The sequence below is a fragment of the Sander vitreus genome, chromosome 14 (genome assembly GCF_031162955.1).
Source record: "Sander vitreus isolate 19-12246 chromosome 14, sanVit1, whole genome shotgun sequence".
Classification (NCBI taxonomy): Eukaryota; Metazoa; Chordata; class Actinopteri; order Perciformes; family Percidae; genus Sander; species Sander vitreus.
Genome location: NC_135868.1, coordinates 15209301 through 15222865, shown reverse-complemented (window position 1 = coordinate 15222865; position 13565 = coordinate 15209301). Strand labels below are relative to the sequence as shown.

The window sequence follows — 13565 nt, the reverse complement described above, 5'->3', positions numbered from 1 at the left end:
TAAGCGATAAAAAAGCCATAGTATATTATGTCGAAAAAGTCATATTAAAGTATGCCGAAAAAGCCATATTATAGTATGTTGAAAAAAAGCCATAGTATAGTATGTCGAAAAAAGTCATAAAAAGTCATAGTATAATATGTCCAAAAAAGTGATAAGAAAGCCATAGTATAGTAAGTCCAAAAAAGTGATAAAAAGCCATAGCATAGAATTTAAAAAAAGACAGACAGGTACACCTTTACATGTGACCAAGATGCCTGGGATTGAACAGCCATCCGTGTGGTTATGAGACAGAGATTTTACCTTCCAGCCACAAGATACCTAATTCCGTATGTGGAAAAAAGCCATAGAATAGTATGTCGAAAAAAGTGATAAAAAAGCCAAAGTATAGTATGTCGAAAGAAATCATAAAACACAATAAATAAATAATTATAACACATTTGGTTGAAAAGTAACTTTTCCTGAAAGTACTTACAGTATTTGTTTCCTTCATATGTTCTTTCCCATATAAGATCTTGTATACATACATATTAGAAAGGGAGACAGTCACCTTGAGCAGGTCCTCCAGACGCATCACTTCCTGCTCCAGGTCTTGCAGCTCTCGGCAGCGGTGAGTCAGAGACTCCAGCCTCATCAGTAGGCTGTGGATGGCCTCCTCCAGGCTGCTCTCCAGGAAAGCCCTGCTCCCCTCACCTGCCCAGCTCAGATTTCCTCCTCCTTCCGTAGAGCTCCCACTTGGCGGCACAATTTCCGAAGAAGTCAGTCTCTTCACCAGCTGCCTGGTCAGGCTGCCCGCCTCCTCTGTGTCCAGTTCCACGGGTTTCAGTTCGTCAGTGTGGTCTAAGAAAACATCCTCTGAAGCCACTGTAGACAGGTGGCTGTCAGAGCAGAGGGATGGGGCAGCTGAACCACAGTTGGAGCTAGAATTTCGCTGGGACTCTGTACGCTCCCACTCAGAGTCCTCTGCCACCTCAACTTCATCACTGGCAAGGCTGGCACTGGTGCCCCTACTTCCTCTACTACCCGTCTCCCCATCCTCTTCGTATTCCTCATCCTCCTCTTCCTCCACTAAATGCTCCTCAGCAATGGAGTCCTCCCTAGTTGGGAGGATTTGTATAGGTGATGGGTCAATTTCTGGAGGGGTGACTGTGATCTCAGGGTTGGACAGGCCGGGGGAGTGGGAGCTCGGGGCAGGGCTGGGTGTGGAACCAGACGTGTCCGAGAAGGTGAAGGAGAGACGCTTGCACTCGGCCATGCCGCAGCCACCGTTCTCAAAAACATCATCTGGTAAAGTGGACTGAAAGGAGAGAGAGGACAGTAAATATGTGTAACAAAAAAGATGGAAAACTCAGATATAGCTTGAAATCAGTGCATGTAAGACAAAAGAGTGCAAGAGAAAGCTCTCTCAAGTGGAAAAAGAGATGGCAGACATACTTAAAACATCCACTCTAAACTTTTCTTTCTAAATTCTTGTGACCAGATCTGATCATCCAAGATAGAATCAGAGTAAGGCAAATCTGAATAGAAAAGCATAACAAGAACCCATGCAAAGAAACATGCATTCACACATGGCATTCTGCAGCACACAGAAAGGAACTGGACAAGCCCAAGTGTGTCCACACCAGCAGAGGAGTACATCCCCATCATGTCGATGGGGTGTGGGGTACACAAAAGTCAGGTTAGGAGGGTTGAGGGGCCACAACACACTCACATAGACCTCCAGACTGGATTTGGGCCTTGGCCGGAGTGAGGCCAGGTCACCAAACGAGCGACTGCTCCTTAGCTTCTCTAGCAGGGTGTCTCTGAGCATGTGTAGGAAGGAGAGGCGCTGGCGCTGCACAGGATATGGCCGCCACTTCTTTACACAATGCACGCAGGCAAATAGGACAAGGTGTTGGGTATTCGAGTGAGGGCAGGTAAGTGAGATGCAGGACGGATGGATTAACGTGTAAAGTGGGACAGAGTGTGGGTAAGGGGTTTTGATGTGGAAATGCAAAAGACAGGATAGCAGGGAAATGGTTGAGGGTTAGTTTAGGGGTAGCACTGGCGTTGCTAACATAAGCATCAAGCATCAACAGAATAATGTGTACAATATCATTGGGTGCAGACTCAGGTTAGTGTGCAGGGACTACGAGGTGTAAAAGACAAAATGTCATCTCTTTCACCACAATTCACCCAGTGATAAGTCTAAAACAAAGTTCAGATGTTTTTCTAGCCTAGATGGTGACTGTTCTGAGTTCTACAAAAACTCACAAACTACTGTTTTCCACCACACTAATGAAGCCAATCGAGGTTTGTATGTTGTACTCACAAAGAAGGAGGAATCCTGGAAAGTCGGGGTCTCCGGCGTGCCCTGGCTGTAGACTGACACTCGTCTTTGGAGTGCTGTAGCTTTACTCACGTTACCAGACGACAGAGTCAGGTCCTCAACATCAAAGGGGCTTAAGAGGGAATGACAACCAGACACTTATTGTGATTGCTGATTGTGATGGGTTTATCTATGCCTACCTACACTTGCTGTATGTGATTTCATTCATTTGGGTTTTGTGACAGAGAGGATTTAATTGCTTAATTAACTTCCATAACTTGTAATGGCCATGTTTCTCCACCAGATGGCAAAAAAACCATAAGTAATGCAGACTGAATTTAAAGGGGTGATAGAATGCAAAACCGATTTTACCTTGTCATAGTTGATTAATGACAGTTAGGTGGGTAAATAGGACATACATAGAAGCTCAAAATCCCATTGACATCCCTTTCCTTTCCGCAGATCTCAGAAATTGTATACATTGTTCATCTGCTATTTTATCACTAAATTCACTTCTGAGACTTTTTTATGCAAGAAATGGCATGGTGTGTGTGAGTGAGAGCGCGGTCAGAGAGCTTATTACGCCCGCAATCTCTTACCACAGGTTCCAGTTAATCTTATAATGGATATGTGTGTTGAGTTATTTAAACAAGCGATAGGGGAAAAAAAACGCCTGAGTGAGCTGGATGGAGCTCAATCAATGAGAGCTAGCTTGCCTCCTCCTAACAAGACCTCTAAAATTCACAAAAATGCATTAAATTGAAATCGGACAAAAGTGTTAGCTAAGCTTTGTACAACCTTAGGGTAGCTGTGAGATACATGCCGTGACGAAATTCAAACTGTAAATATACGATAGTTATGCCGGCAGCTGGCCCCAAGCCCCGGTAGTCCAGTAACCCACAAACGGTGACTTTCCGCTGGGTATAGAGCCCAGCAGGCTGCCACTTTTCCTCAGACTGTGTGGAGCTCCTGAAGTCAGACACGTCTTACCAAATTTGCAATTAGCCATCAATTTTCGTACAACAGCCCATATTTGAGCTTTATATAGTTGATTCTCGCATTAAAAAGTCTCAGAAGTAAATTTAATAACGAAATAGCAGACAAACAATGTATAACGTTGCAGTGTCTGAAATATGAGACCTGCTGTCTCGTCTCCAATGTATGTGTATGTGGTTCGCTCAACCAATCAGCACGCAGCTCATCTAAATATTCATGAACATACCATATTTGGAAGAAAAGCTGTCGTTCCAAATAGAGCCATTCCACAGGGATGCATAAGGGCCCAAATAATAGCACCTGGGACATTTTCAGCCCAACCAATGTTACATACCCTATTAGGAGACCTTAAGGAACAGTGTGAAATACCCTATATAATCATTCTATCACCCCTTTAAAGCAACAACACTAATAACAGTTTCTGTAGGTGTTCAATATAGACCAGTGATTGAGATACCGACTGCAAGAATCCAAATAGCTATACAAAGTATGACTGTCGAGTAGCACGCTCGTGAGATAAAATCTTAGTGTTGAAAGGCTCTGTAGAACTATCTGGCTGAAACACTGAAAACCCAACGTTTATCCCTTTCATAAACTGAAAGAAAATACTCACCCTAATGACAATTCATTGAAACTTTAGTGAACTGAGCATGACATTAAATTAAATGAATCTCATGAAATCATAACAAAATCATCAAATAATTTTAGACTCCCAGTGGTGCATCCATCTCATTATCTATAATGCAATCTCTCATTGTAGACACAATATCCTTGAATATCTTTGTTGGCTCAAGTGATACTATTCTGCTGAAGTTTCCCCTTGAGGATTAACAAGTAACCAACTATTTGAATAAATACATAACATTCTACAATATAGCAAGCCATGATGAAAAAAGTGACTGCTTGCGGAAATATAAGAGTCAACTTACTACCACGTGACCTCCAGGTTGAGTTTGATAGTCCCGAGGTCGTTGACGTCAACAGCCACCACCTGAGGCATGGCAGTAAACAGCTCCTTGGTCTCACAGATCACGCTGCCCACCAGCATGTGATTGGCCAGGCCCTTCAGCTCCGTCACCTGATTGAGGAACAACATGTATTTACTATGGGTGGTGATGGCGCAGTGGATATGACACATGCCTTTGGTGTGGGAGATCTAGGTTCAATTCCCACTGTGATACATCAAAAAACAATGTGTCCCAGAGCAAGACACTTAACCCATAGTTGCTCCAGAGGTTTGCATCCTCTGACATGTGTAGCAACTGTAAGTCGCGATAAAAGCGCCAGCTAAATGACATGTAATGTAATGTAACTACTCAGGTCAAGAAAACAATAACACATCTTCTGACATCAAGATATTAAGCAGGTGATTGTTGATGAATTGTTTTCTTACACTAGCTGTAATTAAATATAGTCATGACCTACCAGAATCATCACTAATCTGCCCCTTGATATTGTGCAATGAGAAACTAACTTGTATATAAGCTGAAGGTCTGATTTCTACATTGTTATTTATTGACCCTGCATGGTGAGGCACAAAGTTAGTTTATCTGGATTTCTACAGTACCTTGATGTTGATGAGGTCAGTGATGAGAGGCATGAAGACCATCTCGTCTCCATCCCAACTCTGTCTGGAGTTCACTTCAATCCTTCCCTTCAACTTCCACCGCTGGCGACCGTACCGCATGTAGATCTAAAGGAAGAAAGGAGTGGGAAAGCAGTGTAAAAAAAGAAAAAAAGTAATCCTAAAGCCAGAGAAAGGACAGCACTTTGATAGCCTCATAGCATAAAAATATCAAACTCCATTTTCTACTTGAACTTGAAGAATACATTGTGCCATCCTATCTCTCTTGACTGAATGGTTTTGCAATATTTCACACATGGATTTTAATATGAAAGTAAAGTTATTTTTAAAAGCACTGTGTTATATAATAAAAAGAAGAACTTGCCTCATACTGGTCTCCAGGACAGAGCCTAGCAAAGCCTGCCAAACCTGTCAGAGAGAGAGGAAATAAAAAAAAAAAAAAATACCATTTGGACAGGATATGGGGGGAAAAGTCAAGCCCGTGACTTTAGTATTTAGCTGGGTGATTTACAATGTAGGTGTTTAGTGTCTTCACTACAGTATACATGATAGGTTAATTAGTTGTCAGCTAAAACTTTCTTGTAAACATCAGTGGATGAATGCCTCTTATTGCAGAAATCAATATCGGTATGTGAGTGGGTTTACTTGTCTCTCACCCTTCATTTTGATATGAAACTCCCCGAGCAGGTTCTCCAGTTCGCTCTCAAACGTGCTCATGTTCTGAGGAAGAGAGAGAGAGAGAGAGAGATAATGATCACATAAACCACCCTTTGTTACACAAGGCAAGAACAACAATAGTAATCAAGTTATCTCGAGAGACTTTGACAAAGACAGTCAACACTAAACTGCAGAAGAGGCAGGACGACTGGTGTAAGCCCTCAGGACAGATGAAGACAGGTGTGTGTGTGTGTTATTGAGATTTAAAAGGTAATTCTGTAAGTATGTGACAATACATGTCAGTGTTTACAAATGACAATGCAAGCAATAATCTGTATTTGATATTAAGGTATACTGTGGGTGTTTGATACATACAGCATGCATAATTTATTCTTCTCTCCTCAAAAGTCAACTTGTCTGACAATTTATTAGATCATTGCCCATACACTCCATTATTTAAGAAGCTTTACTTCATATGACTTCGACAAGGTTAATAAGCATTTTCATGCAATACTCCTCAGAAGAATTAGCTAATTCTGGCTTCCCCAAACACTGAAGTCGATGCTCAATGCCACTACCTCAGTGTATTCTTTGTAGCGGCGGTTGACCTCTGCGATGCTCTCCTTGGTGCCTTTAGTGGAAGGAGAGGAGGAGAAGGCTTGCTTCATACGGCTGGCACCTTCCCTCAGACGGCTCTGGATGCAAAAGGCCTCGTACAGCTCGTCCACCTGAAAGCACACACAGAGTCCCTCCGTCTTTAATAACGGTTCAACAAGGACAAGCGTGCATTCATATGCATGCAAACTGTTATGTGCACGCGCACGCGCACACACACACACACACACACACACACACCTGCACTAATGAAATGAGGCAAGTCTGAAGTTTAAAAACCTCTAACATTAAAAATCATCAAAACATCCCTCCAACTGCCATCTAAATTATTCTGGATCACAAGTGATAAAAAGCAGTATAGCATGTCATAAAAAAATATTTTAAAAAGTCATAGTATTTAAGAGGCTGCAAAGGTAGAGACAATAAAAGGGTTGATAGGTACAGTAAATAAATTAAAGAGTAAGACAGTAGACCGAAGGACAGTCATCAAGAGAAACAAGACAAGAAAGAGACAACCAGATAAACTGAGCAGAAGAGAGTCCTGAACGGAGCAGATACAGCTGGTATGTATCAGTGTAACTGTATTCTCCAGTGGCAGACATCTATGCTGTTCATGTCTGCGACCCCAGTGGGACACTCTCAAAGCAGGGGAACAACAGACGGCGTTTAGGGCTCATTTGGAGGCGTCTGCCCGACTTCAGTTTGCAGGAGCAGCCTCATCTAGCTCAAACCCACAGGGAGAGAGAACAACTGCATCAACATCCTGTTGCCTTACTGTGAGCTGAAATCTTGGGAGTTTCAACTAGAATGAATTCATCATGATAAGATGATGTGAATCACAGCAGCAATAGTTCTATTGAGCCCAACGGTCAGAAATGTACATTTCTGGAAAGCCAAAGGTGATGGAGCTTTTATGGTCTGAACTCTGTAGGCTTTGTTCCTGCTTTTTTACAAGGTACTTTTATAATTCTACCCATTTTACTCTGTTTATTGTTCTTAATTACTTATTGTTAGTTAGCATTTTCTACATGTTTTCTTGTCTTCTCATCCCTTTATTTTAACATATTTAAAGATTTTCCACATAAAATTGTATCGAAGTGATAAGCCAGATGTCATTCAAAACCACATGTGAATCTCATGGTGGTGCTAGTGGAAACGTCAGGGGATCACCAACATCAGCAGGATCCATGAATGAATGAATGAATGTCTCTGCAAAATCTCATGGCAATCCATCTTATAGTAGTTGATTGATTTCAGTCTGGACCAAAGTGGTGCCATCTCTAGTTCATCCCATGCTGTTAGCATGGCTAAAATAGGCACAATTTATTATCAAACTACATTGAGTTCAAATTATAATCTCCCAAATCAAAGTAAAAGTCAATTAATTCTCCTTAAACAGCAGATACAAAAATGCACTTTTGCTGAGTCACTCAAAGTAATTTCTACCAGAAAACAATTTACCAGCAGTCCAGATTTTCATGATCCTGTCGGTCTTATTTCCTGCCTTCCCAAATTCACATATGATCGGAGTGGCAGCTGGGCAAAACAAAACACCTCTGGTGAGCCTCATCAAAGGGAAATATTGCAGCATGCCTGACGAGAGCACTGAAATATTGATGCCTCGCGCTCTTTATGGCACTCATTAGGGAGAAGTGAGAGAAAATGGGCCATTCTGACTCCCGCTGTCCTAACAGCTCTCTCTTTTTTGTTTATCATTGTGCCTGAACCGTATAGTTTGTGTGAGCAGACCCATGTGTATAGAGAGCATGTTGTGGTGGGTGGGCACACAAGGGTTTATGGTAAAAAGTGAAAGTGGGATGTTTCTGTTCAAGAGAATAGCTAATGTCTGATGACGTTATATTAACTTAGCTGGGTACAAATACATACAAAAAGCACACACCCCAATTCCACCAACTCCACCACAAACCAACCTGCCCCCCTCAGCACCCCACACCCCCGACTGGGACCCAGCCCCGTCTGTCTGTCTGTGGTATGTGGTGTATGCGGCAGGGCTGCAGCAGCTGAGCCAGCTATAAAATACCCTCCAACCACAACTGTTATTCTCAGCTCTTACATTCGCATAGAGCTGATTCAGAGCCAATAATCGACAGCTTTAAAACACATTTGTTTACAACAAAACAAGGGAAAACATGAGCAGCGAACTCCATTTTTGGTTGTTGATGAAGCTGAGCTGAAGTCAAAAGAAACACGAATTCATCCAAGTCAACTTTTGCACTGATTAAGTCAAGAAATATTATATTATTGTATTCACATACAGTGGGGCAAAAAAGTATTTAGTCAGCCACCAATTGTGCAAGTTCTCCCACTTAAAAAGATGAGAGAGGCCTGTAATTTTCATCATAGGTACACTTCAACTATGAGAGACAAAATGAGGGAAAAAAATCCAGAAAATCACATTGTAGGATTTTTTATGAAGTTATTTGCAAATTCCTCGGGAAAATAAGTATTTGGTCACCTACAAACAAGCAAGATTTCTGGCTCTCACAGACCTGTAACTTCTTCTTAAGAGGCTCCTCTGTCCTCCACTCATTACCTGTATTAATGGCACCTGTTTGAACTTGTTATCAGTATAAAAGACACCTGTCCACAACCTCAAACAGTCACACTCCAAACTCCACTATGGCCAAGACCAAAGAGCTGTCAAAGGACACCAGAAACAAAATTGTAGACCTGCACCAGGCTGGGTAGACTGAATCTGCAATAGGTAAGCAGCTTGGTGTGAAGAAATCAACTGTGGGAAAAATTATAAGAAAATGGAAGACATACAAGACCACTAATAGTTTCCCTCGATCCGGGGCTCCACGCAAGATCTCACCCCGTGGAGTCAAAATGATTACAAGAACAGTGAGCAAAAATCCCAGAACCACACGGGGGGACCTAGTGAATGACCTGCAGAGAGCTGGGACCAAAGTAACAAAGGTTACCATCAGTAACACACTACGCCGCCAGGGACTCAAATCCTGCAGTGCCAGATGTGTCCCTCTGCTTAAGCCAGTACATGTCCAGGCCCGTCTGGAGTTTGCTAGAGAGCATTTGGATTGGGAGAATGTCATATGAATGAAATGAGATGAAACCAAAATAAAACTTTTTGGTAAAAAATCAACTCGTCGTGTTTGGAGGGGAAAGAATGCTAAGTTGCATCCAAAGAACACCATACCTACTGTGAAGCATGGGGGTGGAAACATCATGCTTTGGGGCTGTTTTTCTGCAAAGGGACCAGGACGACAGATCTGTGTAAAGGAAAGAATGAATGGGGCCATGTATCGTGAGATTTTGAGTGAAAACCTCCTTCCATCAGTAAGGGCATTGAAGATGAAACGTGGCTGGGTCTTTCAGCATGACAATGATCCCAAACACACCGCCAGGGCAACCGCATTTCAAGGTCCTGGAGGGGCCTAGCCAGTCTCCAGATCTCAACCCCATAGAAAATCTTTGGAGGGAGTTGAAAGTCCGTGTTGCCCAGCGACAGCCCCAAAACATCTGATCTGCATGGAGGAATGGGCCAAAATACCAGCAACAGTGTGTGAAAACCTTGTGAAGACTTACAGAAAACGTTTGACCTCTGTCATTGCTAACAAAGGGTATATAACAAAGTATTGAGATGAACTTTTGTTATTGACCAAATACTTATTTTCCCGAGGAATTTGCAAATAAATTCATTAAAAATCCTACAATGTGATTTTCTGGATTTTTTTTTCTCATTTTGTCTCTCATAGTTGAAGTGTACCTATGATGAAAATTACAGGCCTCTCTCATCTTATTAAGTGGGAGAACTTGCACAATTGGTGGCTGACTAAATACTTTTTTGCCCCACTGTAAATGAGTAGACAACTACAATGAGTTATTCTATTGGAGAAAATCATGTGTGACGAAATTGGTTCTTGGTACAAACTGGGGCTGATGAATAGCCATCATACTTCTCAGGCAATCAGTAATCATATCATTATTAGCTAATTAAGCTCATATTGTCCCCAATTACAATAGCCCCTCGCTGCCTTCAAGGAAATGTCCTTGTGAAGTTCAGCCGAGCTCCACTCCAGAGGACAGCCATCAGCATATTGCTGCGCCTCGGGCGCATTTCACCCCAGAAAAATAGAAAAGGCAAAACACAAGCTAAAGACAAGATAACCTCAACACAGGCAGATGGCTAAAATGTGTAATAAAAAAACATGTATTATATATTATACAATATATCTGGCATACAGCTTGTATCTTGCGGTTATTAAATATTTAATATTTTCTCTCCGTTTCTTCCCAAGTTTTTGTTTTAGTGAAGAAATGGTTCAGATGGATCTAAAACATCACGTAGCAACATCAAACAAAATAAGTGGAATAAGTTTTATATTAATTAGAAAATTAATCAGCAACAATTAATAATAATAATAATAATAATAATAATAATAATAATAATAATAATAATAATCAGTTAATGATTAATGATTTAACGAAGAAATGACAAAAGTTCACTGGTTCCAGCTTTTTGAATGTCAGTATTTTCCTTGATAACAAACTATATAATATTTGGGGTTTTGGACTCTTATTTGGACAAACAAGCAGTGTAAACATGTCAACATGGGCTCCTGGGAATTTTAATAGACAATTTTAATAGACATTTTTTAGACCAAATGATTAAAAAATGAATCAAGAAAATAACCACAAAGCATGGATCTATGTACAACTTCATATCCATAACCTTCCTAACATAAATAATGGGTCATTTAAAGGGCAAGTTCCACACAAAAATCTAACCTGCTTTAAAATTCATCCCATAAAAAAAACTTCTGAACCTTCTTAATTAACTCTTACCAGACGTGAACACATTTTAATGTAAATGTATTCTACACTGAGTCCTCTATTGGACAGTCCCTGTATTAATTGAAGCTCAGTGGGGTGACAAACCCTGAATGGGTCAGAGACATTGTGAGGGATTAAGGGGAATTCTTTATTGTGGAATTAATTATGCCGGGGGTGAGGATAATATTGTGTTAATATCTATTTTAATTTCTTATTTTAAGTCCCTCCTGAGCTAATCCTAATAAAATGACTAAATAATAATACTTGTTTGGTGGTTTTGACAGAGCAGTCAGAGGTAAATATAGTGGTTTTTATGAAGTATCACTGGGGGTTTTAAAGGATTGTATCTGTATCTACTGTATATCTGACTTTAAACTGTGGGATTTAAAATATGAGCAGAGAATCTTAAGGATATGGCAGGAATCCTCTTAAAATATGGCCATTATCCGGATTGTAGGATATGAGGTGCACACACACACACACACACACTTTCTGCCAGAGGGCGAATGAGTATAAACAGATTAAAATAGGCGGGCCACATCAAACAGCATCAAACACACAAGCCCATCTCTGTGGAATCTTTGTGTGTGTGTGTGTGTGTGTGTGTGTGTGTGTGTGTGTGTGTGTGTGTGTGTGTGTGTGTGTGTGTGTGTGTGTGTGTGTGTGTGTGTGTGTGTGTTGGTGGCTAAATTAGCAATCAAGGGAAGAGGGGAAAGCAAAGAGGCCCTTTAAAAAATAATCACATGGAAAGTATTTACACTCATTCTGGATTGAACTTGGCACATGATTAACACAAACACACAATTTCTCTCTCTCTTGGGGGAAGAGGAGGCACCTGGCAGCTGCTATTCTCACCTTCAATCTCTGTCACTCATCTCTTTAATGATGTCCTGCTGAAACTAGCAGCTAACACACACCATAGACCCTATCCCATGCAGGACATCATAAGGGTTGTATTGGGCCACCTGCTTCCTCCATGTGTGCCAATTACGGCTCGGACATCTGCAGGCAGCCAGCAGTACGAGCAGGAACAAAAGACAGGGCTGATGTGAGACACACACACACACACACACACACACGCACGCTAATGGATGATTGTTAAATCATGCCTCACGGCAGCTGTCCAGCACAGAGAGAGACACCTCCTGAGCACAAATACTGACAAACTCTTACTGTAGCTCACGGCTGCTGAATATATAACTGTGAAGATCTTTTTTTCATTGTCCAGTAAGCATGTCATAAGCTAATATCACAGATTGGACTGGCTCGACCTGACAACTCTGTAGAAATTGACAACTGAATAAACACATACAGTATTAGAGCTCTGTCAAAGGCTAATTATCAACCTACTGTAAGTAACACAACATCAGTTCACAACTCCTTACACAAGGATGAGGCCAGCTTGTGTGTGTGTGTGTGTGTATATATATATATATATATATATATATATATATATATATATATATATATATATATATGTATGTATATATATATATATAGCCAATAGCCATTTGTAGAGCAGGCACGGGGCATCAAGCGTTGGCATTGGCATTAGTTTTATCCATGAATCCAGCATGCATTTCCTCTCTTCCATTCCCTACTTAACAGATTATACTCTGTTAGAAAAACTCAGGACATGTGCTACACTACAAGACTAAATCTTGCTGTCAAATAATAGTAAATCATACCGTTTGTTGCACAGAAACACCAGAGGAGAAACTAGACACTGATAAGTTTAAATAATGACAAAGAATACGCAAAAACAATTTACTTAAACTTTTTCATTTCCATCCAATAACCCGCACAAAATCAGACAGTGGTTGAAATGACAAGGGTGGGGCGAAGTAGCATTGGTACATATTTAGAATTAAAGAGCACAGGGAGTGCTAGATTTAACTTACTTTAGTGACACTTTGAGGCTTTTTTCCCTGTCTGACAAGATAAATCAGTCACTTCTTCAAATATTTGCAAATGCATTCAAATCTATTTTTACAGAGTCTGAAAGATCAGAAGAGCTTCAGAGTAATGTTGGGTACTAAGTGGGAAGGCTTTGAGTGTGTGTTTGTTTTAACTGCATCCTGTGACAAAGTAGTAGTCAAAGCGGAGTATGCAGGCGGATATATTTCCGGAGTTTCTGAGAAACCATCGCCTATTTTCACATGACTCTCAGACCTTTTTTCTATGTTCCCTCTATCTCCCTCCTCTCATTATTATTATTTAAAAAGGACCCTACTAGTAGCTGCTCTGACCCAGATTCACTATTGTCTTCAACCTTCAGACACACGTCCACCAATCTGTCCAAGGACTAGGTCTCGTCTTCTGTCATTTTGTTCTGTACATGCTATTGGACGTCTGAAGGTGAGTTTTTATTGTCGGTCAGTGCTCCTCTGTGCTCCTCAGGACTTCAAAGGCTCCATCTTCAGGTAACCATAGTTACCTTTGGAGCTGCGCTGTTGTTTGGGTGTGCGTATTCTGATTGCCTGCTGTCACATCTGATTTGAGCACAGCGAGGGAGACTATTACAGGACTACAAAAGAAGATGTGGAAGAAAAGTCACAGAGCTGTGCAATCTTGCAGGGGATTATTGTCCCT

At 41.1% G+C, this 13565-nt stretch overlaps 1 protein-coding gene across 9 annotated transcripts in view; it reads right to left on the bottom strand.

Moving 5' to 3' along the window:
- Window positions 1–13565, bottom strand: part of ripor2 (RHO family interacting cell polarization regulator 2) — a 67625-nt gene that overhangs the window by 9223 nt on the left and 44837 nt on the right. For 6 of the 9 annotated variants that reach the window (XM_078267373.1, XM_078267372.1, XM_078267374.1 and 3 more), the window contains 8 exons: window positions 6122–6271; window positions 5543–5606; window positions 5251–5294; window positions 4869–4994; window positions 4231–4379; window positions 2309–2438; window positions 1709–1855; window positions 548–1294 (listed from right to left, as the gene is read on the bottom strand). In XM_078267373.1, the coding sequence (XP_078123499.1) occupies window positions 548–1294; window positions 1709–1855; window positions 2309–2438; window positions 4231–4379; window positions 4869–4994; window positions 5251–5294; window positions 5543–5606; window positions 6122–6271 (1557 nt within the window). Of the gene's footprint in view, window positions 1–547; window positions 1295–1708; window positions 1856–2308; window positions 2439–4230; window positions 4380–4868; window positions 4995–5250; window positions 5295–5542; window positions 5607–6121; window positions 6272–11828; window positions 11914–13565 lie in introns of those variants that run through there. The other 3 variants (XM_078267376.1, XM_078267377.1, XM_078267381.1) reach the window with 2 other exon arrangements.